The sequence below is a fragment of the Bos indicus genome, chromosome 24 (genome assembly GCF_029378745.1).
Source record: "Bos indicus isolate NIAB-ARS_2022 breed Sahiwal x Tharparkar chromosome 24, NIAB-ARS_B.indTharparkar_mat_pri_1.0, whole genome shotgun sequence".
Lineage (NCBI taxonomy): Eukaryota > Metazoa > Chordata > Mammalia > Artiodactyla > Bovidae > Bos > Bos indicus.
The window spans coordinates 57082613-57108081 of NC_091783.1; the positions used below are offsets into that span (position 1 = coordinate 57082613).

General features: G+C 44.2%; 1 protein-coding gene across 3 annotated transcripts in view; it reads left to right on the plus strand.

The window, feature by feature from the left end:
• The window catches only part of ONECUT2 (one cut homeobox 2), a 57223-nt gene extending 40267 nt beyond the window's left edge, over positions 1-16956 (plus strand). Inside the window, exons 2-3 of one of the 3 annotated variants that reach the window (XR_011563861.1) lie at positions 4687-7208; positions 12206-16956. Coding sequence is in view for 1 of the 3 variants with exons in the window: in XM_019986439.2 (XP_019841998.2) it covers positions 4687-4973 (287 nt within the window). In the remaining 2 variants the exon portion in view is untranslated. Of the gene's footprint in view, positions 1-4686 lie in introns of all 3 variants that reach the window. The other 2 variants (XR_011563862.1, XM_019986439.2) reach the window with 2 other exon arrangements.
• Positions 16957-25469: the final 8513 nt, after the last annotated feature.

Below are 25469 nucleotides of genomic sequence, written 5' to 3' on the forward strand. Positions count from 1 at the left end.
CAATGCAAATGTCCATCAGCTGATTAATGGATAAAGATGTGAGATGCATATGTGTGTGTGTGTGTACGTGTGCCACACATAATGTGCATTTACACACACAGTGGAATGCTACTCAGCCATAAAAAAGAATGAAACAATGTCATTTGCAGCAACATGGGGTGGTCCTAGAGATTATCATATTAAGTGAAGTCAGTCAGAGAAAGAGAAGTATTTGATGTTACTTATATGTGGAATCTAAAAATCGATACAGGTGAACTTATTTACAAACAAAAATACATTCACAGACAGAAAGCAAACTTATGGTTACCAAAGGGGTTAACAGGGAAAGGGGAAGGAGAGTTAAGTTAGGAGTTTGGGATTAACATATACACACTGCTTTATATAAAATAAAGAACAGGGACCTACTGGACAGCATAGGGAACTAGATCCAATATCTTGTAATAGCCTATAATGGACAAATCTGAAAAAGAATATGTGTGTGTGTGTGTGTGTGTGTGTGTGTGTGTGTGTAACTGAATCACTTTTCTGTATACCTAAAACTGGCACAACATTGTAAATTAACTACACTTCAGTTTCTTAATGTGTTTTTTTAAGGCACCAATAAAGCATTATCTGAAGAATAATCAATACTGGTATGAAGGCTGAGGACTGTGTGATTAACCCAAAGAGAATGAATTGACTGAGGGTCTCAGCCGATGTTGGCAGAATCTATGTGGCCAGATCTTATTATCAGGCGGTTTCCCCACATCACTGTTTACTCAGAATCTTCCAAATGTGGGCTTGGCACCTGTGTCCCGGGAGGCTGGGGTGAGAACAGCAATCCGGGAACCTGAATTGGCTGTGGGGTCAAGCACACAGGCTCTCATGTCTCAGAAGCACCCTCAGAGGTTTGTGAAAGCTCAGATTCCAGAACCCTACCCCACATAGTGAGAGTCAGGATTTCTGGGGACAGACCCCCGGGGCTGCCCTGCAGATAGATTCTATTTAAGGGGCCAGGGGCGTGAGTGCCATCTCTGTAGAGGACGAAGATGGGGAGACCCAAGGGCTGGACGCCTGCCCTGGGCCTGCAGCCAGCCTGGAATGTGACCTTAGCTCAGTCACTTACACCCTCAGGTCTCCACTTATTTCATTTTAAAGTAAGAATAATTCTTCCACTTACCTACCTTGGGATTCCTGGGGTAATCCAGCCAGAGGGGAGGTGGCATGCGCACACTTTGCCTCATGGAAGCCTCTACAGAGGTGAGCATCTTCCTTCCATTATGCTGATGAGGAAGACGGGCACTGGGAGGTTATGTCATTTACCGAGATGCCAAGTGTTGGAGGTAAAGGAGCCCAGATTAGAATCCAGGTGCTGGGCTCCCGAACATTTCATTCCATCAGGGTGCTCCTCTGAGACTCTGGGAGCCAGACAGATCCTTGTTCCCCTTCATGGGTCACAGCCTTGTCGTGGTGAAGTGGTTTGCGTGACTCAGTGAAGCTATGAGCCATACCGTGTAGGGCCAGCCAACATGGACGGGTCACGGTGGGGAGTTCTGACAGAACGTGGTCCGCTGGAGGAGGGAATGCCAACCACTCCAGTATTCTTGCCGCGAGAACCCCATGAGCAGTGTGAAAAAGCAAAAAGACACGACACTGGAAAGGGAGCCCCTAGGGTTGGCAGGTGTCCAGTGTGCTGCTGGGGAAGAGCGGAGGGCAACTCCTCACAGCTCCAGAGAGAAGGAAGTGGCAGGGACAAAGCGGAAGTGACATCGTAGAGGTGTGTCTGATGGTGAAAGTCAAGGCCAATGTAAAGAACAATATTGCACAGGAACCTGGAATGTTAGGTTCGTGAATCAAGACTGGACGTGGTCAAACAGGAGCAGGACATGGACCAGCCACATCACCTGGGAGCTCATTAGAAATGCAGACTGTTGGGCCCCACCCAGGTTGACCGCCTCAGATCCTGCGTTTGAACAAGCTTTCCAGATAATCCCTGAGCAATTAAGCTTTGTTTTTTTAGTATCCATGTATTTAGGCTGCGCTGGGTCTTCATTGCTGCAGGCAGGCTTTCTCTAGTTGCGACGTGCAGGGGCTGATCTCTAGTTGCGACGTGCAGGCTTCTCACTGAGGCGGCGTCTCTTGGTGTGGAGCACAGGCTCTAGGGCGTGTGGGCTTCAGTAGCTGTGGCACACAGGCTTAGTTGACTTGTAGCATATGGAAACTTCTGGACCAGGGATCGAACCCACGTCCCCTGCATTGGCAGGTGGGTTCTTAACCACTGGACCACCAGGGAAGTCCCCACTCTGAACTTGAGAAGCACGGTTGTAGAGGATTGCACTAGAGAGAGTAAGTTTACCAACGCAGATTAAAGTAAATATCCAAAACCCAGCAAAAGTGTGACCTCCCAGGGATAATCAAAGAAGAAATCTTAACTGGGAAGTTCCTATGGGAGAAGAGTAACTGTAAGCTGTTTCAGCCGTTTCTGAGTTCCCATTGCAGGGCAAGTGCCCTTTATCTGAGAGAATCCAAGCTTTCCAAGAAATCGGGGTTTGGAATGAAACAAATTGTTTCTTATAGGTGTGTATATGTGGGCTTTCCTGGTGGCTCAGCTAGTAAAGAATCCGCCTGCAATGCAGGAGAGCTGAGTTCCATCTCTGGGTGGGGAACATCCTCTGGAGAAGGGAAAGGCTACCCACTCCAGGATTTTGGCCTGGAGAATTCCATGGACTGTGTATCCATGGAGTCACAAAGAGTCACAACTGAGCACCTTTCACTTTCATATGTGTGCTATGTTTAATTCTCAAAGGTAACACGATTACTTGTGGAAGTAAGAGAAGGAAAAGTCAGGAGGAGAGGGTTTAGTAGAGCTGACGTCGCCCAGCAGTTTTACGGAGGGCTCTCCTGCCCCTGCCCTTTTTCACAGCTTCTTACTTGTTTTAGGAGTGATGCCTTTATGGCTGATGGCATCTGACAAGGAGGCTGGCCAGTTGGGTCGGGGGGAGTTCAGCTTCCAGAATATCTTTCCTGTGAGTGTTGGTCCTCAGGTTAAATCCTAAGACCCCGCCGTTTGAAGGATGTTCCCCTGATACTCACACCGCAGCAGCCCCACTACAGCTCATTCTCCTTGCAGAATGCAGAGAGAAGAATGGCCTGACCCAAAGCTCAGAAGCAAGACTCACAAATCAGGGCTTTGAGAAGTCTGAAAAGGCTTCCAGACAGTACTCCAGACAGCTCGCCTTGGGGGAACGTCAGAAGAGTACAAGGAGAGCTCAGCTGGGGCCAGAATGTCCAGTAGGAGTTGATTCAGGGAAGGATGCTCAAAGCTAGACTTCTGCTCCCTCCTTGCCTTTCCTGGATTAGCTGTGTCTGTTATTGTTCAGACAGACTAAGTTGTGTCCGACTCTTTGCGACCCCATGGACTGCAGCACGCCAAGCTTCCCTGTTCTTCACTTTCTCCCAGAGTTTGCTCAGACTCACGTCCGTTGAGTCGGTGATGCCGTCTAATCTAACCATCTCATCCTCTGCCACCCTCTTCAGCTTTTGCCGTCAATCTTTCCCAGCATCAGTCTTTTCCAATGAGTCGGCTCTTGAGGCTACACAAAAACCTTGGATGAGCTGAGGTTTCTGTTCAGTGATTTTAGCGCGTGTTCTCGTGTTTAAATCTGTGACTTGTATGCACTGTACTAGCCCTTAGAGGTTACTTTTCTGGGACCCACTCTGTCTGTGAAATGTGCACATTCCTGAAAGAGTCAAGACACCACTTGTCCTCAGTATCCCAGGCATTCAGTTATATCCGCGGTTCCAAAAAGAGCCAGTCGGGAGCATCACACAGACCTGATGCCCGCCTTCCAGGAATGTGTAGGGTAAGGCGAGGCAGCAACACATATTAAAGTGTGCTGGCAGCCCAGGTGTGGAGACCTAGCTACTGAATCAGACACTCTCCATCTACTTATTCACATTTCTAGGGCTCTAATCTGATCCTCTGTAAATGTGGGTTCTTCTGCCAACCTCAGCCCTGGTCTTCATGTACTGGCTTCACATCAGACCAGCCAAATTACAACTGGTTAAACCAACTTTTTCATGGACTTCCCCTCCCTGTTTGATTTTATGTTGTTTTTTTTTTTTTTTTTTTAATTTTTTCTAAAGTCTAGAGGAAGGGGATTTGGGGTTGGGATGATGCCATCACTCCTTTCATTCTGTTCACAACTTTTTGAGTCATGTGGGTTGAAGGTTTGATTTCGAGAAATGACACCACTTTTAAGTTTTGACTCCAGAAAGTCATTGTGGCTCAGCTCTCAGCAGTTCTAGAGGGAGACTGTGAAAGAGGAACTGGGTAACCAGGCTTCCCCCCGGGGAAGGGGTCCTTTTCTTCAGAATACCTGATTTCACAGATGAAGAGTTTTAAGGGGGTGGGGGTGGGGGGTCAGGGGTGAAAGAGAAAGCAACAGGCGTTTGGTTCAAAAACCCGAGTGTGTAGAACAGCTCTGTTCTTTTCTCCTCTCTCCGTCCCCCCACTAACGGATGCCCTCCATCACGCAGAGATGAACTGGGAAGGCTGGTTACTGACAGCCAGGCAATTCGCAGAATAAAGTTTAACGGTCTACATCCCCTCTGCGAGTCTGCCCCTGTTCCTTGGTGCATCAGCTCGGGGGGAGGACCGGGTCTCAGCCTCACCCTGACTCTCTGCTCTTTCTCTCCCCCTTCCAGCGTGCAAACGCAAAGAGCAAGAGCCCAGCAAGGACAGGAACAATTCCCAGAAGAAATCCCGCCTGGTGTTCACCGACCTCCAACGCCGAACGCTGTTCGCCATCTTCAAGGAGAACAAGCGCCCGTCCAAAGAGATGCAGATCACCATTTCCCAGCAGCTGGGCCTGGAGCTCACGACCGTCAGCAACTTCTTCATGAACGCCCGGCGCCGCAGCCTGGAGAAGTGGCAGGACGACCTGAGCGCGGGCGGCGCCTCATCCACCTCCGGCACTTGCACCAAAGCGTGACGGAAGGACTCTCAGCTGGGCACAAGTCGCCTCCCGACGAGGACAACAGATACCCAAAGAAAACGCAGAGGAAAGAGACACCGGATTCTTAGCTGGGGCCCTTCACTGGTGATTTGAAAGCACAATTCTCTTGAAACTTTTCTATTCTAGCTGTAATCATAGGCCAGGTGTTCTTTTTTGTTCGTTTGTTTTTAATGGCTATGGAATCCACATGCAAGCTGAAAACTAATCTCTTTGAACCGGACATTGTCCTCTGAGCGAGCGTGCTAAGCACCCCAGGAACCCAAATGGGGCCGTCCTAGAGCAAGTCAATTCCAGCGTAGGGTCAGCCAATCAGGATTGCTTAGAATGTCAGCATCCCAGTTTGGGTTCTGTCAGCCTCTTGCAGTCAGCGTTCCCATGAGTTAATAGTAGGACTCTGGCTTGTATAAGGACTCTTGAGTTTGAGTTCCCAAGATGCTACAGTAAGAGAAGAATCTAGCAACAAGAATGACCTCATTTGCTTTCCAAGTGCTTAGCTTCATCAAACCGTAGTTCACCAACATTCACAGCCATAACATAAAAAACCATCCGAATGACAATTACTGAGCACAAGTTTTAAATATGGAAGTTTAAAAACAAAAACAAAAACAAATCCAAGAACCTGTTTTTTCCCAACTCAGGCATCGTTTTCATTGAATGGTTTAGAAAGCTTTAAGTTGATCCAGTTTACAGGTTTCTTTTCCTTACCTCCTGGAAATCTCACATGGTCTTGGATCCATCAAAAAATAAAACAAACCAAGTCAGTTCACTTGAGCGCCAAGTATCAAGCACAACGAAGATAAATAGACAAGTGAGGAAGGTTCTGGATTCACTGCATCTGGATTTTCAAGACACCAATTGGGAAGTCAAGAGGGAATCATTGGGAATATGGCTTCAAGCACATTTTGCAGTTTGCTACAAATTCTGTTTGTACGTAATGAAAACGCACACTCAGGAGGCCAATTTAACTGTTATGGTATACGGAGCAAATGCAGCATTTTAAAAGATCTAGATTTTTTTAGATCATAAATGTATCCTTCTTGGTTATCCATCACCTGGTTCCTCCTATTGTGCATTATGACCACCACATAATACAGCCTCACGCTTTCAGATTTGGGTTGTTCCCTTGTCCACCCCATCAACAGGGATGTTTTCAGTGTTTCCTAGCAAGGGGAAAAAAGAATTCAAACCACCGAACATGTTGCTCATAACATCATCTAGTCCTGAATCTCTTTCATTATTGAATCATCCTAGCAGAACAGCTGAATAAATCTGGAGAAAAACACAGCACACCAAAGAAGCAGAATACTGCAAACCAAAGACATTTATTACTTGCCATTTTCTAGCCTGAAAAAAATACTGTGATTACTTTTAGAAGTCAGAAAACCTGTGCAACTCCAAATGGCTTTCAGCGCTCGCATTTGGCTCATCCCTGGGCCAACTGGACCGGCTACGCCAAGGATGTTAGCCAAGCCACCGAGCAAGTGGCTTTCCGGTTCCTGGCTGTCACCTTCCCACAGCAAGTGGAGGAGGGCCCACAGGACCCCAGGAGATTGCGACAGTCACCATGTGCATATTTACCAGTGAATGGCCCCAGGTGGGCACCACAGGGGTGTTCAAAGCAAGCCAAACGCTGCGATGATGCTTTACAGACACTTGAGACTGACTTTTTTTATGAATTACTTAATCGAAACCAAAGAAACTTTTTCTGCACCTACTTCTGCAACAAACAAAACTGTCCCATTGAAATGAATAAAGAAACACGGACATCCATGAAAATCCACCACCACCAAGATGGAAGCACGCCAGAAAGGAAAAACGGACATCCATGAAAATCCACCACCACCAAGATGGAAGCACGCCAGAAAGGAAAAAAAAAAACAGAAACAAAAAACATCGAGACACACTGTGTTCGAACGGACCTCTTGGGACATTTTTTGGAAGCAGATTTTTAAAAAGGGTTTGAGACAGGAAGAGAAATAAGGAAGAGCCTCCGTGGCTGCTGCTCCATCCGACGACTCACGCGGTAATCTTAAAGGTGAAGATTGTCTTTAATTTGTGCCTATGCAGTTTTTCAAAAGAACACGGAACAGAGCAACAGAAACCTCAACAGCTACAATACCAAAGATGAGGATTTCTCACACCTTTGCTTCAGTTCATTATCCCCTCTTGCCTGGCTTAAATACTAATAGCGCCATTGATCTGTGTGTAAAGGTAATCAATTTTGTTTCTGAGCAACGAGAGGAAAGGGTCATTTATTTGATTTTATTGTTTGCCTATCATTTTGTTTTATGGCTTTCTACCCAACATGGAATCTCTCAGAAGATTCCATGGAACTCCACTTTAAGATGTTGGGGGTACTGAGCAGTTCTCTCTGCTCAGCAGAGCGTGGGGAATCTTACTGTCACTTGAATGTTCTTTGCTTAACCCTCCCTTACTCTTGGTTCCTTCTGTGTTCAGAGTCTCATCATCAAGGGAGGGAAGGAGAGTGAGGGTCAGGAGTAGGGGTCTTGGGGACGCATCCTCTCCCGAGCCACAGAACCAAAGAATTTGTAGAGGAATTGACAAGCCTCATCTTCATGTGATTGCTACATCCTAACAGGGCTTCATTTGGGGGTGGGGGGAGACATGTAAAAATGATTGTCAGTTTCTACTTTTCTATTAGCTTTTTAAAAAATCAGCTGTAAAGTTGCATTTCTAAAGAAAGAGATATATATAATATATGAATACATATATAGATTCAACTTGACATTGGTGATAACCCAAAGTTATTGCTGTTCAAATTCACGTCTTGTTTTTGTCAAGTGCTTCATCACTTAAGTACTCAGTTCAGAGCTTTGCTCATTTCTCATGCCATCCCAGAGTGTGGATGATTTCGAGTATTCTGATTTCTGTGAAAATTCCTGGGAAAGGTTGAAAGTCAAGTTCAAGCATTTCAACGTTTTAACGTGTTGATAAATGGGTCCATGGGACAAATGAGTGTTATTTGTATTTCGAGTCATCTCTGTTCTCTGTCTCAGCCATGATCAGGGTGGTGAGTGACGTCCATCCACCATGGCCAGGGAGGTGGGTATTCGTCTTCTCTAACTGCTGGGGGAGCTCAGTGGTCCGTTCCCACCAGTTACAGAGATGAGGCCAGCCCAGACACGTCTTCTTCAGGAGCCCTGTCCCATCGGGGTGTTCGAGATGCCCCTCAATGAGTAGATCCACCGAAGGGACTTCTTGCAGAAGTCCAGCTCCTGCTGCAGTGGGTTCACCAGGTTTCCTCAGGGTGGTAATGACCGATTTGTTTAGACAAGCCCGTGTGCAGCCACGGCTGGCACTGGGGTGAGGCAGTGGTGTTGGGGGTAGGGGTGTCTCAGTCCTGGAGAGCAAACACAAGGCAAGGAGTAGGGAGGATCCCCGATTCTTGCTTGGAAGACCTGTTGTCTGTGGTGCCAGCCCCTTGCCCCTCCACATCAGTCTCCCTTTGCAGAGGCAGCAGCCTGGAGCCACGACAAGAAAGTAACTTTCCGTGGCTTTTATAATCATCCTACCCGGGGATGTTCCTTGACTTTGCCCTGTGTTGCTTTGTCTCTTGCTCATTCTCCATGTCTCCTTTGTCAAATGACCAAGAAAAGAGCATATTTCAGCAGGGGAGTGCTCCTATTGGGTTGATAAAAGCAAATTTCAACTTGGGCATTTCTTAATGAATCTTTGTGACTCATGGCCAATGGAAATGCTTGTTCTTCCCGGACTGGGCTGAGGAGCGAAGCCTGCTTGGTTTGGTTAGTGATTCTTTGGCATGCCAGTCTCAGCATTTGGGTCTCTGGTGTCCTCTGAAGATGTCTACACTGAAAGAGGCTGCCTTCGTGGCCTGAGATTTCAACCCTGGTCCAACCAAGTGTAGACACATATACCCTCAGTGTTCCTGGGGACCACAGGGAGATATCATAATGTAAAAAAAAGGCAAGAACTTCCCTCCGGGGTTTTGATAAATGTCTCATAGCAAATAATGCCATACCAGAGAGAAGTGCTTGCTTCTGAAAAATTATTTACGTACATATATAAATACATGTGTGTGTCTATATATTTGTGTATTGAAAAGTTAAGTCCTACAGAATTTCAATTTGTTAAAAATGTGAAAGAAAGAAGAAAAAACCCTGCAAACTGAATTATAATGGAATTTGACCCACTATGTCTTTCCTCAAGCATTTAAAAACTTAGGTTACCAATTTTAGAAAAAAAAACTCTTTGGACTTAGTTATAGTTTAGGATCCATTTCCTCAATCCAAGAAAAATTCCAGGCATTAGCAATGAAAAGGGCAGGGCAGAGTGAAGGGACAGTTCCAAACCAAATTCACATTCTTGAGACAATGGAAATCCAAAAGCTATTGGCTGGAAAATTCTTTATTTCTTTGGGGAAATAAGTTTGCCTCCGTTTTTGTTTTCAATGTGATTTTTGTTCTGAGGATGTAGTTCTTTCATTCCAGGAAACTTTTATTTTAAAAAGAGCCAATATATTTCTTAAAAAAAAAAAAAAAGAAAACAGCAACAACAATAAAAACTCATCCACAATATTTAAAGGCCTTTCCAAAATGTAAAATAGCATGTAGGTTGTAACACTTAGCAGTACAGGTGGGAATAAGGCAGGTGCCCTGACACTTGGGAGAAATCACCTCTGCAGGGTCTCTTTTCCTGAGGGCTCTGGAAATTCAAGCTTATTTTCATCTCTAGCTAAAATAAAATCAAAATTAGGAGTAAATCTGATACACACACACGCACATTTTTGTTAAGTCAGACAATGTATTTCAGAGCCAAACATAAATGCCTTTTAGATGGTCAGCCATTTTTCTTTATGCTGGGTGTCCACCTATTCATGCTGATATATTAAAGTTAAACGGCTTTTTGAAAGATGTGACTGCCACCTGGGTGCAGGGGAATGCTTTCCCAGTTTTGAAAGTGCTGGTAGAATTATAGACATGTCCGTTGATTGCTGTTCCTGAAGCATCGTGACAATATACCTTTGTGGTGAACTCTGATTTTCAGGAGGTTGTATAGTAGAAGTAGGAATTTCTTAAAAATAGAAAAAGAGCAGGCTGGGTTCCAGTCTTATTGAAGAATAATGGAGTATATTAAAAAGTAGAGAAAAAGATGATCCATGTGGTCAAGCAAGGTTGACCCCAAAGCCCAAACCCAAGTACTGTGACAGTAACTGTCACGATTCCTAACCAATCAGAGCTGATTTTTTTTTGTTGCTGCTGCCAATGCCTTTTGGTTCAGACTAGTTAGCCTACAGTAAGAGCAAGTGAAACGTGGTAGACAGAAAAGGGATACGGTTGGTTTGCCTATAACGTTCTGATGTTTACTTGTAAGATTGGAGAGCTTTTATACATTTAGCAAAGACCAAGTCGCCTCTACAGCAACAGCAGATTCTAGTTTTCAAATAAGGCCACAAAATCCTTACTAAAAGAAGCAAGTGTACCGAGTTCACTGTATAAATCTTACCTAGTTAATGACGTTGGCTTTAAATATGGCTGTCCCAATGCCTATTTTCTACCTATGATTTTTTTTTTCTTTCCAAGGGCCAAGGGGAGGGAGGGTTGGTTTATTTGTTTTAGAAAGTCTCAGAATTGGTTATAAAAATTTTTTAATGTATTAAAATGACATAGAGCCTCCCTTAGGTAGGCCCTGAACTTACAGTTGAGGCTGATGGGCTGTTCCATGAACCCCACGGGGACCGGAAGTCTTCCTGTTCTCAGATACCAAAAAGGCTCTGACAGCCAGAGGCAAGTGAAAGCTGGAGCCTAAGCTTTCCTTACTGGTGTTGAGTTTAGTTGCCTGGAATTAACCAGTTCATTCCCTTTTAATGGAGGAAAAACACACATGGCTACAGATCTGTTCATTCCACAGAAGTCTTCCACTCTGCTCCAGCCTTAGCAGAGATATTTCCCACCGCATAAACCTTGGTAGACACATTTGCCTAATCCTTGTACCGTCTTCAGCTTGAGTGTATACAGATTTAGACGCCTCTTTCACCATGTATTCTCAAAGGCATCTTATAGCAACACCCATGGCCTGTGAGTGTCCACACTGCACAGACACCTCCGTACATCCAGACATACTGTCCCTGTCACAATAAATACGTTTTCAATGGTCGTTTGACATATATGTGGTACTTCTACAGTGTACACTGTTTTTATTATTTATTGTAACATTGAAAACCAAAATGCGGGGTGGGGGGGGAACATTCCAGCATCTTCATTCCCTATACTTGGAATTCCACTCATTTGGTCACATCCAAGGTAAACTCAGCTTTCAAGAAACCTTGCATTTTATTTAATCATCTGTGTAAGAATGACACACGTGCTTGATGACTTCGGTTGAATAGCTTTATTCTGGATCTTTCATTAACTAAAGCTAAATCCAAAGACCTGAAAAAAGACACACCCCCAAAAAAAAGGAAAAGGAAGGAAAAAGTAGCAAAGTACGAACTAATAAAGAAAAAAGTGGGCTCTGGTTTCCAGGGTTGAGAAAATGGTGATGTGGTTGTGGGGGGGCTGTGTCAGCTAGAGGGAGGGACATGGTGATATTTTTTTCATGCTTGTCACATTTAAATGGTCTTTTTGAATGTGAGAAAGTTCAGAGGTTATAATTTTCTGCTTTATTTTCATTTAGACTGTGGAACGAGGCTATACGTTTTGTCCATTGAAAAATGAAGACAAAGAAACCTTTTTTTTTTCCCGTTATCTCTTTGGGTTATAACCCAACAAGCTAAGTACCATTAATGTAATTAATTTATTTAAATTAGTTTTTAGCACACTGAATGTATAGGATTTTGATAATTACTTAATCTTTCCTTACTCTGATTTTACTCTTTGTGCTTATTTATCAGAACCTAAACCAACGGTGCATCAGAGATGCGCAATCCCTTTTAGAATCCCCTTGAAGGTCTGCTTTATAAAGCAGAGAAATTCTGTTACAGACAGGGAAGAAATACAGGTTACAAAAAAAACAATTGAGGTATTTTTCTTTCTTGAATTAACTTTGAAAATAGTTTAAGTAACAGTGATTAAATTATTTAAGTTCGCAGCCCCACCTGGTACCAAGCGAACTTCACCTTTTAATTATTGGGGCCCTCAGAGCCTTCATATTGTAACTTATTTATTTAACTTATTCAGCATCTGCAAAAGGTGCATGATATAGTTTATATTTTTTATTTAAAACAACAGAAAGCACTGCAGTTTGTTTGCTGTCAGACGGACAACAGAGCAAAGTTTGTGGACAAGCAATGACTATTCAACCCGAACCTGTGCATTCAGAAAACGCATGCTGAGACCCTGCTTCACCAGCCTGGATTTCGGGGCTTCTGTACAGAAACTGGAATAATAAATTAAAAAAAAAAAATCAGAACAGCAAAAAGAAACCCTTACACTAGCTGCTTCCAAGAATGAACTCTGTGTGTGTGTAAAACAACAAACAAAAAAGGAAAAAAAAAAAGCAGAAAAAAGAAAAAAAAAAAGGAAAAACTTTCTATTTCTAGTGAGAACCAAAGAAGGCTACCTCACTGACTTTTTCCATTTGTAATTTTAATCGTGTTGATGACACCAAAGATACCAAAGATTTCTTTCTCTGTGCGGTCTGCATTTTGCTTGTGCTCTTTTATAATTTTAACTCTTCTCTCTGACGTATGGCATGTATGGCCACAGCTCAGATACCCCAAAGAAATAGTTAATCTATGCGACAGTGGCTGCTGATCGGGAAAGGGATGTTTTCTGTGTTTTTCTTCATGCGTTCGCTGTCCCGCCCACGTGTTCAGGATGCGTGTTCAGATGTTGCCGTCACTGGGTCCTGAAATTCCAGATTGATGAAGAAGCCTGGTTGAAAGTGGCCTTCGGTCCCAGCCACGACCTCTGTGCCCTGCTTTGGAGCTGCCACAGTTGAGATTTCCAATAATAAGAATCCTAATCATTGGACGGTAGAGCTGGAAGGGACCTTAAGAAGTTTTTAGTCCAGCCCCTGGAGGCCCAGAGGAGTGAAATAGTTACCCGACGCAAGTAACTGACCCAGAGGCAAAGCCCAGTCAAGCCTCTGGGTCACTACTGTGTTCACGCCTCAAGCGCCTCTGCCTGAGACGGGCCACACGTTGGCAAGAGGAGGAGGGCTTGGAGCTTGTCATGGACATTTTTACCCGGTAGAAATAGGAACAGGTATTTTGGTATCTGTCTAGCTAGAATCTCAACATAAAGTCACATGAGATCAGTTGCTTGTAAATGTGGTTAGCCTTGATCTATTAGAGCTCACAGAGGGGTTTTTGCCCTGGAAGTACACGCTGTTCCATTGAGATCACTGTTGAGCCTCCTGCCTCCAGAGTGTTGTAGAGACAAGCTTCTGATTCAGTGAGAAGAGAAAATTCATTCTTGGTCTGCTGAGTTGAATTGTTATGCATATTTTTATTTGCATAAAAATAAAAATGCATAAAATTTGCATTTGTCAGTATTTGTCAGGGGAATTCGATCACCATTTATACGTGTGACATTTAAGCTGTTCAGCTTTTCCCTTTTCCTCTTGACACAATGCATCGTTTCGAGGGCACCTCTGTACTTATGAGAGAAGTTTAAGCCATGTATCATCAGATGCTGAAACATTACTCATTAGGAAAAAAAGATGACCACAAAATTTCAGAGGAATCAATTTGCCAGTTTAGGAAACAAGTGCTTAAAGTTACTTCTCTTTTCCCTTCTTACTCATGAAGTGAATTGGTCTTAAGTTTCTTTTGAGTCAATTAACTGATTAATTCACCACTAAGATTCAGTCACCAGAGTGATTTGTACATGAGCAAGGTGAAATCATTCTCAACTGTTGACCAAATGAGTTTCAGACATATGTGAAGATCAGCCTCCAGTCTGGTTGTTTATTGGATACTAGTATTTTGCATTTCAACTAACGTAGTTCTCTTTCAGCTTTTTAAATGACCATTTACACAAAGAAGCTAAGGAGGGAAAAGACCAGTCAATTCCTCCAATCCACGCATGGATGTGAGTATAGCTAGTAGAGGAAATTAGAAGCTAGACTGACAGATTTGAAGATAACACTCAGTTATCCCTTCCTGTAGTTTCCAAACAGCGTACTGACCCATGTGAATCTTCTTTCCGGTCCAAACAGGCTCCAAGCACCATCTGTCCCCCCATTCCAGGCAAAGGTGTAAGGCCTGACTTTCAGATAGCAAATTGCTTTGGTTTTCTTCCCAAATTCCTATTGAAGTAGCATTCTCCGAATACCCGGGAGACAGGTGTTCTCCCAGACCAAGACGATCTGGTGGTTGAGCAGCGAAGTACTCTGTAAGCCAACACCGCCTTCCCCAGCCTTCTGACCACCAAGCCCCTAGAAGAGGGAGTGCAGGGAGACGGATGGCAGCCTGAACACAGAAAACAGCCCCGGTTGGCAGACCCTTCCTCAGCAATTCCCCCCTCAGCCTCATGCTTCACTTGCAAAGTGTGATGTAACCACGGGACGAGTGCCTTGCTTGAACCAAAGCAACGATTTAGCCAGTCTGGACTTCTCTGTGCTTTTTTTTAATCCTTCCTGTGAATACCTCAGCTTCCACTGGGCCTCCATACAGTAAATTGGTGGGCTTATTGTACTGTGGTGCTTTGCAATGCAACCCTGCAAACAACGAGATTTGTACTAATACCAAAGGTTCTTTCTCTGTCTGTCCTCTGCCTCCCCTGTTCTTCTCCCTTTTCTAGTTCTTCACGGTTCCAAAGCTTTAATATGAACCTGGGCATGTTGGCAATGCAGACCGCGCAATTCCTTACCGAATTTTCTCAGATATACCTCATAGATAATAGTGTTTAGAGTAATGTTATTATAGCGTATGTAATAAATTATTCACTGTTTCTTTTGGTAACTGTGATTTAAAAAAAGAAAAAAGAAAAAAAAAAAAGCTTTATACGTTTTAGGTTGTGCTTTTGTAATAGACGAAAAGGTGAGCTTAAAAAAAAATGTATGGTTTTCACCCCCCCCCCTTTGAATTTTATTTATTCTGGATTGGGGAAAGTTGCAGAATGAGCCCAAAGTTTACAGTTTCATATTTTGCTGAAGAAACAATCTGTGTTCATTTGCTCTGTTGAAAAAAAAAATTTATTATTTTCTACATTTGTGCTACTTGGTCTGAACAATTAATTGTTCTGTGTTAACAGTGTAGTATTATAATTAGCAACTGCCAATCAGTGCTATAATTTTATGCATGAGGCTAAAAATTTAGCAGTGTGATGCATTGTGGTCTTAAATAGCAACGGTTTTCATTTTGAACTAGATCTTCCCCTTTGGTTCATGGACTTGATGTATGCATGGGCGCCAAATTGTTCATTAGTGGTTGTGGAATGGTTGTGTATACATTAAACTGTGAAAATGTACACAGTTCAGCCTCAGACAGTGGTAATATTGGTTTTATTGGGAGCTGTCTCACCTCGAAAATACCTTGACCTCTGTTGGGATTTCAAACCGAGTCAGACTCAATCGAGTTCACGTGCGAGGAGAAGGGTCGTTCCGAGTCTGAGCTCGCCACCTCGCATCCCCCAGATTCTCATAACCCATTATCTCACGCCATGCGAGAGGAGCTTGGAAACGAGCACTGAAAAACAGCTCTGCATCTTAAGTTCCCACAAGAGAGTCCTTTTGACTTTCTGCTCCTGACCTCAGACATAACTGGCCACCTGTATGGAGATGCAGATCGACCCAGGACTCGCCTCTCCTGGGTCTTTGCTTGGGGATGGCCACTTCGTGCTCGATTTCCTAGAAGAAGACTGGAGTATTCTGTCAGGGCAGTTCAGATGGCGTCAGTATCATTCATTGTTCTCTGGGTTCTCTGTCCCTTTTCCTGGACAACGCCACCAGCTGTTCCAGTTTTGGGGGGGCAAAGATAGATGGCCATTCCTAAAAGCTTCACCTGTGCACCCATATCATGGATTTTCCTCCCTAGAGTGAGAGATGGTTCTAGCTTACTCTTTTCTGCCCAACAATGTTGCATCTATCCTAAAGCGGGTATAAGAAGTTTTGAAACCTAGTTTAGTAAAACCTTCTTTGTATAAACTCCCTAATTATCTGAGGCCCCTATATTTCTCAAAAAGTATTTTCACTTGCAGTGGATTGGGCAAACTCGTTCTTTCTTATTTTGGGTCCCGAGGCCCATTCTCAAGTTTCATACCTATTCCCCCAGTCAACATGCTTGACATAAAACCAAATCAGTTGCCAAGCACACTTTGTTTTGCATAGGAGTGCAGCTTAGGAAACAGCAGTGGGAAGGCCGCAGCCCGCTCTGCAAAATGTTGGAAATCACCCACGGTAGCACATTGATATGACCATCCATGAGAATATACTGAAAATGCGCTTTCATTAATAATGCCAAGAAACATTTTATTTGGCCTTATAAAGTAGATCGTGATAATGAAAGCTTTGTAATAGATAGTCTTGATTTCTTCCCTTATTAATCTGCCAAAGACAGGAATGGATACAAGAATTTTAAGTCGATTTTTGTTGACCATTTATGATTGTAATCGTGTTTAATCTTCCAGAAAGCTTTCTATGTTCTTCCGCCGTAAAACCAAATGGATGTTTCAGTCAAGTTCTCCTCACCCTCACAAACCCACACACGAATCCTTTCGAAGCAGGTATTGTAGAATCTACGAAATTCAAATGTATTTTAATCCGAAGTAAACAGAGGAGTGTCTGAGACATGAGTGTGCCCAACAGTTTTTATTATGAGAGACGCATGGGTCTGGCTTATTAACTAGGATTTGCCGAGAAGACTTGTCTTATGAAACTCGAGGTATATTTTGTTATGCCATTTTATGTCCTTTTTTTTAAAAAAAAAAAACTTTGTGGAAAGTGATATGTTGAATCAAGTGTAAGCTGAGTTTTCCAGACAACTGAAGTAGCTACATCGTGAATGTTATTTTGTTATTAAAGGGTTTTTACTCAATGCTTGTGCCAGTGGATGTCCTTTTCCTTGGAGACACAGAACTATGGAAGTGCCTCACCTGGGCCTGGGTTTCCCTCCTGCTCTCTTGGGGACATGTGGGCCTGGCCTGGGAAAGGAAGGTCATGGGCTGGAAGGTAGAGTTTGGCTCTAGGGCACGTGAATGTGAGAGTGTTCGTTGCTCAGTCGTGTCCACCTCTTTGCAACCCTGTGGACTACAGCCCGCCAGGCTCCTCTGTCCATGGAATTCTCCAGGCCAGCGCACTGGAGTGGGTTGCCATTTCCTCAAGATCTGCATAACTATCAGCTTTGAAGAGAGCTGGGTCCAAACTTTCTAACCTCACTCTCTGGACCCCAACAGTTCTCTGACATCCCTTGGCCTTAAGCACATGCCGGCATGAAGGCAGACCCCAGTTCTTACAGGAAAGGCCAGGACGTCAAAATAGCCATCCTGAATCCTCGGTCGCCCACCGGACACTCACCTGTCCTCAGGCGGGGCTCCGCCAGCCAGGGTTGTGGGTGGCCCATCTGGTTGGCTTGACCTGCGCCCTCACTGTGCTGCAGGGGTCCGGGTCCCACACTGCAGTGGGGCTCATTTAAGTCAGAGCCCCCCACGTCACCCTTCCTCTGCACCCTGGTTTAGTGAATCCATCTGTAGATTTTACAAACAATTATTTGGAGAACAAAGAGAGGTATGAATGGGTTTTCCTGTTGTTTTGTTTCCAGTTTATATTTTGGCTATCCCCAGTTCTTTGATCTGGAAAATAGACGAGGGGAAAGGAGATGTCGGTGCCTCTCTGCCTGGCCCCTCTCTCAGGGGACCATGCACGTTGCCCGTGTTACTGGTTTTTCTTAGAGGACAGGCTGAACCACAGCTATGGAGCCAACCAAAAACATGGCCCATTGATGCCTACTTTAATCTCTGTTTGAAAGTCCTCTTCAAAAGTCTATACAATGTGGGGGCTTCCCCCGTCTCCCTTGCACGCGTGCGTGCAATGCGTGCTAAGTCGCTTCACTTGCATCCAACTCTGTGCGACCCTGTGGACTATAGCCCGCCAGGCTTCCCTGTCCACGGGATTCTCCAGGCAAGGATACTGGAGTGGGTTGCCATGCCTTCCTCCAGGGGATCTTCCCAGCCCAGGGATCAAACCCACATCTCTTAAGTCTCCTGCCTTGGCAGGCGGATTCTTTACCACTGGTGCCACCTGGGAAGCTTTCATCTCCCTTGCTTTGATCCAATTTGGCATTTAGCTAAAGAATCTGATTATTATGTAGCAAAAATTTTTTCAGATTATGACAGGAAACCTGCTACCTGGACATCAGAGTTAACTCTTCAAAGACCATCCAGCTGTTGAACAGGTAGTCATACCATTATCAGATACTTCCTTGAAGCTAGAATATTATTTCCCTTCTTTACTATGTCTTTTTGTGTTACACAAGTCTAAATGGGGCCAGCAAACTTCATACCGTGAACGGTTATAATGTACATGTTAATTCACTTCAGTCGTGTCCTACTCTTGGTGACCCTATGGACTGTAGCCCACCAGGTTTCTCAGTCCATGAGGTTCTCCAGGCAAGAACACTGGAGTGGGTTGCCATTTCCTTCTCCAGGGGATCTTCCCCACCCAGGGATCGAACCCACGTCTCTTACATCTCCTGCGTTGGCAGGCAGGTTCTTTACCACTGGTGCCACTTGGAAAACCCACAAGAGATTATAAGATACCTGGCAAATTGGAATTCCAGAAACAAGAAGATAACCTTCCCACTGAGAAAATGATAAAGAACGTCTGCATTTGGCAGGCAGGAACTGAGAGGATACAGACTTAATCTTGGTGTTGGCTCCTCTTCCAACCCACACCTCCAATCACCAACTCTTATTTTCACTCACTCAGTCCGAGAGCCATTGAGTCTCCTCTGGTCTCAGATGCCAAAGAACTTCGTAAAGATGGTTTGGAATTGACCAGCATCCCCATTAGTTTCCTTCTTCATCCTTTGCTTTTCTTCAAGAAGGTGTTTCCCCGGACTGCAAAGAAAAAGCCTGGCCTTTTTTTTCACCCTTCTTATTCTAATATTTCTACCCAAATTAATATTTTACTGGCACAGGTGCTGAAGATTCTTACTTGGTCGATGACTTCTTACTAGAGAAACTGTCCTTCCACCGAAGTGAGTGAGAACGAGTTCCAATGTCTTCCATCGGTTTTTCTTCTCGGGATCAAATCAGTTAGGGCTCTTTTCTCCCTTTGGGCCCTGATGACCTCAGAGGTGTTAAATTTGGATATTAAAAATGCCTTTTAATTTCACAGGCTGGCCTGTGGGTCTTGAATCCTTCTTTCCAAGCTGTTGGTTGCTGTATGATTTTGAAAGTGACTAAAATGAGAGAAGGAAGGGGAAGGACAGAGAGAAGAATTTGTCCCAGCTCTATTTAAAGTTTTAAAAGGGGAAGAAAAGACTCATTAAGTCACAGACAAATGGCTTTACCATCAGAGCCCATGCTTAGTCATGGGGCTTCTTGGTCAGCTTTTCCAGAAACCCAGCCCTTTAGAAATACAGGTACCTTTGCTAAGTCTCCACCCAGATTCTAAGAGAAGGGATCAGAGAGTCACATACATACCTCTTGCTCGGGTTCCTTGCTTTTACAGCTATTATCTCCAAGAAAATCATGGAGGAAAACTTTAAACTTTTACTTCCGGTCAAAGTAAAAGTGACCTCTTTTATTTTAGGTAGGAGACCTCACCTCTCCTACCTAAAATCAGGAAAACACACTCCTAAAATCTGCATTCCTTTCTGTTTTGAAAAAAAAATCACACACACTAGTTAATTCACATTATTTCCTTTTAACCCTCAGCTATACTGACAAAGCATACTATCATCCAGATTTTGCCCCATCTCGGACCTGTTAAGGCCGACGGTGCTGAAAGATTTTCCAGGGATGGTCAACAGGGTGGATGTTTGGTGGCTGCCCTGAAATGCTGGTGAGGACGAGAAGCACACCACGCTCGGGGCTGCTCACCCCTTGATAAGCTCCCAGTCCTTTGGAAGATTTGATTGAATGTTAATTGCATTTTCAGTTCTGCTCATTTCCCACCCTGGTGTTTTGTCTGCAACATTACTTACACTGGATTCTTTCTATTTTTATTCCTATCATTAAATGGTAGTGCTGTAAATTCTGCAATTAATGTCAAATAAACTGCTTTCACTCACTGACCATGTCTCAGCTGGCCTCTTTCTCTTTTCGTGGGAAGGTCTGAGTGTCCTTCTCCCTGCTGCCTCCCGTTGTGGTTTCAGAAAGAACAGTCAAGTTGTTCTGCTTCGTAAGACAGCAACTTCTTACCTCTTAAAGGATGCAAGGCAGGTTTTATCATCACCAGATCTGTCATCCCTGCCATCGGTTACAAAGGGTTAGGGATGCCCCTGTAAAGATGACCTTATTCTTAATCCACAGAGATTAAAAAAAAAAAAAAATAGCGGTAACTCATCCTAACTTTATCCTTATACAGATTCCATATGAGCATCAGATTCCATATGAGCCTCCTAAACCAGAAATGGAACATAGGTTCCTTTAGGAATCAGACCTCCCTTGCATTCCCCCAGGTTCCAAGTGAGAAATTTTGTGGATTCTTACATTCTGTGAAGGCAAGGGAAGACAGGAGGGGTTCTCCAACCTATCTTAATACCTTTAATCTTACTAGTCACCAAAGTTCATTGGTCACATTTCTCACAATAGTTGATAGGCTCCAATTTTCACCATTAAGATGTTACTTCTGGCATTCAGTGTGCTAATTAGCAGAGCCTGGCACGGACTGAGATATGGATGGCTGAAGCACAGATGTGAGCAGTGGCTGCCCGGGATTAAGACCCTTTAGGAAGCATGTTCCTGCACACCCTTGATGAGGGCAGCTTACTGCGCCCAGACTGAAGCTTGAGCACATGCACTACACCACATTCTCTGTGCTCAGCCTGCTACGGTAAGCCAGGGTCATTATGACAACAGTTCAGCCCTTATTCACATCCTATGTTAGGAAAGATTGGAGAGTATATGTTAATTTCCACATAAATAATGATACATACTTTACACTGGCATTTAAAAACTACTTCTGGGGACTTGGTCCAGTGGTTAAATATCCATGGTTCTTAACTGCAAGGGGCACAGGTTCAATCCCTAATCAGAGAACTAAGATCCCACATGCCATACAGTGCAGCCAAAAAGGTAAACAAAATAAAAATTACTTTTCTATTCCTTTACTTATTCATCTTATTTTTCCTGCAACCGGTAGTACAGGTATTATTCTTCTCATGGAATAATTAAGTGCAAACAGTTTCATACTCACCTAATAATAACAACTCACACAGATGGATAGTTATCATGTATGAGATATTGTGCAAAACATTTGACACCATTTATCTCATCTTGTTCTCCCAACTGCCTTGTAAGGCAGGTACTATAATTATCTCCACGTTACAGATGAAGGAACAGGTATTGAGAGATTAGGTAACTTGCTGTGGGTCACTCACGAGGCAGCCTGACTCCAGGGCTGAGCTCTTATACCTGCAGAGTTTCCTTGGGTTAACTGCAGAGTTGAGTAATCACAGCCTGGGGCTCCTACGCCTGGGTTCTTTCAATAGGAAGTCCTGTTCATTAAGCAGCAGAGATGGGTGGAAGTGAAGACCAGCAGTTCAAAGGTCCTTCTAGCGTCTCCACCAGGTGTGTTCACAGCTGAACACTCGTTTTGTTATGACTGAGAAGTTGCTCACAGCTCCAAGTCTCCATTCTGCTCTTGGGAACTCCATCTAGGACATTCGTGGGGAACTCCATCTAGGACATTCGTGTGGAACTCCATGGAGATGACAAGAAATGATTTGGGACTTCCCAGACCACAAAGAAGCCTACGGAAGTGCAGGTAAGATCTCACTGTTGGCTGTGGGTACTCAAAGTGCCCACAAAAATGAATTTTTAAAGGACACTAAGAGCTGCAGAACTGAAACCACAAAGAAAGTAGCAGGTTGTTGGTACAAACCAGTGGCTACAAACACATCTCCTAACAGGATTATTTTTGAGTAACCTCACTTGAGACTTACGTGGTCCTTGATATCATCGTCACTCTTATTGTCATTATTACCTTCATCTTCAGCATCTTCAGGAGACTAATAAATAACTCTCTTGCCTTCTCCTTCAAGCTTAGAACTAATTATGAAATAAGACACAAAAATTAAACATGAACATTTTTAATCTGTGGTTTGGGTAGAGCCGAGTTGGAGAACATGAACTGGCTTGGATTGTGACCAAAGGGGCTTCCTAATATAATCCTGCTGGGTTGAACTTATCCCCCAGACTGCCCGCCAGCGTTACTGTCTGTTCAGTCCTGCTTTCCTCTGCACTCACAGGGGTTGCTCCCAAAAGCAAGTCCCAATAAACCTGCATGTAGATCTTGGTGTCCGAGTCTGCCTCCCAGGGGACCGAACCTACAACGACGACTTATTTGTATTTATTTTGCTGTTGTTGGAGCATAACTGCTTACAGCGTTGTGTTACTCTCTGCCACACCACAGCGTGAATCAGCTATGTGTACACACGTGTCCCCTCCCACTGGAGCCCCCTCCTGCTCCTCAAGGTCACCCCCGCCCACGGAGCTGAGCTGCCTGTGCTGTCCCGCGGCTCCCCACTAGCTCCTTGACGGCTGGCAGTGTCTGGAGTCCACACTACCCTCTCACTTCTGCCCACCCTCTCCCCCCTCACCCCACCAGGACACCTACTTATGGGCCCCGTTACTCTCTCTACCCATGAAAATGCCAGACACTCACCTGGGGGAGGAGGAAGGAAAGGAGGGCATCTCCAAGACCCAGCTGTTATATAAAACAGGTTTCGTTTTTTTTGTTGTGTTTTTTTTTTAACAAGAGACTGAGCTATTGTGACCTGGTAAGACTTGCTTTGCTTCTACGGGTCCAGCAGAGAGAAAAGGAGGTGAGGAATGTGGTCCCAACTCAGACTTTGGCTCGGCTTGGGTGGGTGGCCCGCCTCCACCCACAGGGCAGGGCAGGGTGGAAGGCAAGAGGCCCCAGGTCCTTGTCCTCACTGGGCTGAGGAAGGCCGGCCCAAGCCCGCCGGACCAAAGTTGCAGCTTGTCTCCCCGCCCCCAGAGAAGCAGCTGCCCCTTCCAGACCAACCTAGCCACACTGCTCAGGGTGAAGCCACACTTGGCCACTTCCTTGCTTTTCTAGCCTGTGATACGGAAAATGTGAGCTGTTCTCACACACATGTGCCTGAAGCCCCAAACTGCACGATGTGTGCTTTGGGTTAAGTACGGCCCTGGGTAGGTACCAGGCTCTGGGACAGATGTACCCCAAACAGGGAGTCCCCGACCTCTGGGCCGGTGCCTGCAGCCCTGGGATGAGGGTGTTGCTCTTCCTGAGCCACTTGCATCGGGGGGGTGGGTCTGGAGACAGTGAGAGACAGTGTGGCCTCCTGCTCAGCCACGGGGCCCAGTGCACCCTCGCTTTTCCTGGGTGACAGCATCCTCCTCTTGCTGGGCTGGGTTTTGCTGTCATGTCTAAGGAACCATTCCCTCGTTCAAGGTCATGAAGATTGGACACTTCTGCAAAGTGTTTAATGATTTTCGCTCTTCTGTGTGGGTTTTTGATCTACTCTAAGTTTTGGATATGGTGGAAGGTAGACTAACTTCCTTCTTCACGTATTCTATGTTTTCTCAGCACCATCTGTTGAAAAGACTGTCCTTTCCCCATGAATTTTCTTGACAGCTGCCTCATTTGATACTTTCTACCAATACTGTGAAAGGGTTCCAATTTCTCTCTATCCTCATCAACACTCACTATTTTTTTTTTTATTTTAGCCATGCTAGTGAGTATGAAGGCAGATCTCATCCTGGTTTTGATCTGCATTTCCCTAATGACTAACAAACAGATGATTAATGATGTTGAGCACCTTTTCATGTAGACATTCATTTTTTTAATAAATTTTAATTTTTAGAAGTTTTAGATTTACAGAAAAATTGTGAAGATAGTACTGAGAAGTTCCTGTATACCCAGTAGCCAGTTTCCACCACTATCAACATTTTACATTAGTATGAATCATTTTTACAATTAATGAACCAATAACGGCACATTATTAAAGTCCGTATTTCATTCAGATTTCCTTAGTTTTTACCTAATATCCTTGCCCTGCTTCAGAATTCCATGTTACATTTAGGCCTCATGTCTTCTGAGGCCCCTTAATTTCTCAGAGTTTCCTTATTTTTTATGAACTTGACCATTTTTCCATTTTTAAAAAAATTGAGGCATCATTGACATATGACATTAAATTAGTTTCAGGTACACAATATAATGATTCGATATTTGGGTATGTTGCACAGTAACCACCACACTAAATCCAGATAACTCCCATTGCCTACAAAGTTACAGAAGTATTTTTCTTGTGAGCAGAATTTTTAAGATTTACTCTCAGCAACTTTCAAATATGCAATGCTGTGTTATTACCTATAGTCACCTTGCTGTATACTATATCCCCGTGACTTATTCACTTTATAGGTGAAAGTTTTTTGACTCCTTTCACCCATTTGGCACCCCCCCTCCCAGTGCTACCAGCCCCCTGCCTCTGGTAACCACCAGTTTCTTCTCTGTATCTATGAGCTCAGTTTGTTTGTTTACTTTTTTTTAGCTTCTACATACAAGTGAGACCATATGGTATTTGTCTTTCTCTGTTTGACTTATTTCACTTAGAATAATGCCATCAAGCTCCATCCATGTGGTGAATGGCTAGTTTCCCTTCTTCTTCATAGCTGAATAATATTCCATTTTATATATTATTTATATGGGGCTTCCCTGTTTTATTTATGTATTATTTATATGGTGGCTCAGAGTTTAAGATATCTGCCTGCAATGCGGGAGACCCAGGTTGGATCCCTGGGTCGGAAAGATCCCCTGGAGAAGGAAATGGCAACCCACTCTAGTATTCTTGCCTGAAGAATCCCATGGACAGAGGAACCTGGTGGGCTAGAGTCCACGGGGTCGCAAAGAGTCGGACACGACTAAGCGACTTCACTTTCTTTCTTTCTTTCTTTCTATACACACACACACATTTTCTTGATTCATTCATCCGTTAGTGGACACTTAGGTTTTTCCATAGCTTGGCTATTACAGATAGTGCTGCAATGAACATGGGAGTGCAGATGTCTTTTCAAATTAAAGTCTTTCTTTGTTTCAGATAAATACCCACAAGTAGAATTGCTGGATCTGATCTGGACCGTTTTGAGGACTGGTCAGGTGTTTTGTAGACTACCCCTCTACTGGGTTTCATCTGACATTTTTCTAATGATTAGACTGATGTCATGGGTTTAGGGGAGGAAGACCGCAAAGGTAAAGTGCCATTCTCATCACACCCGATCAAGGGCTTACAGTATCAATGTGCCGTCCTCATCACACCTGATCAAGGGCTTACAGCATCAACGTGACTTACTGTGGTTGAGGCTGACCTTGACCACCCGGCTGAGGTCATGTTGGTCAGCT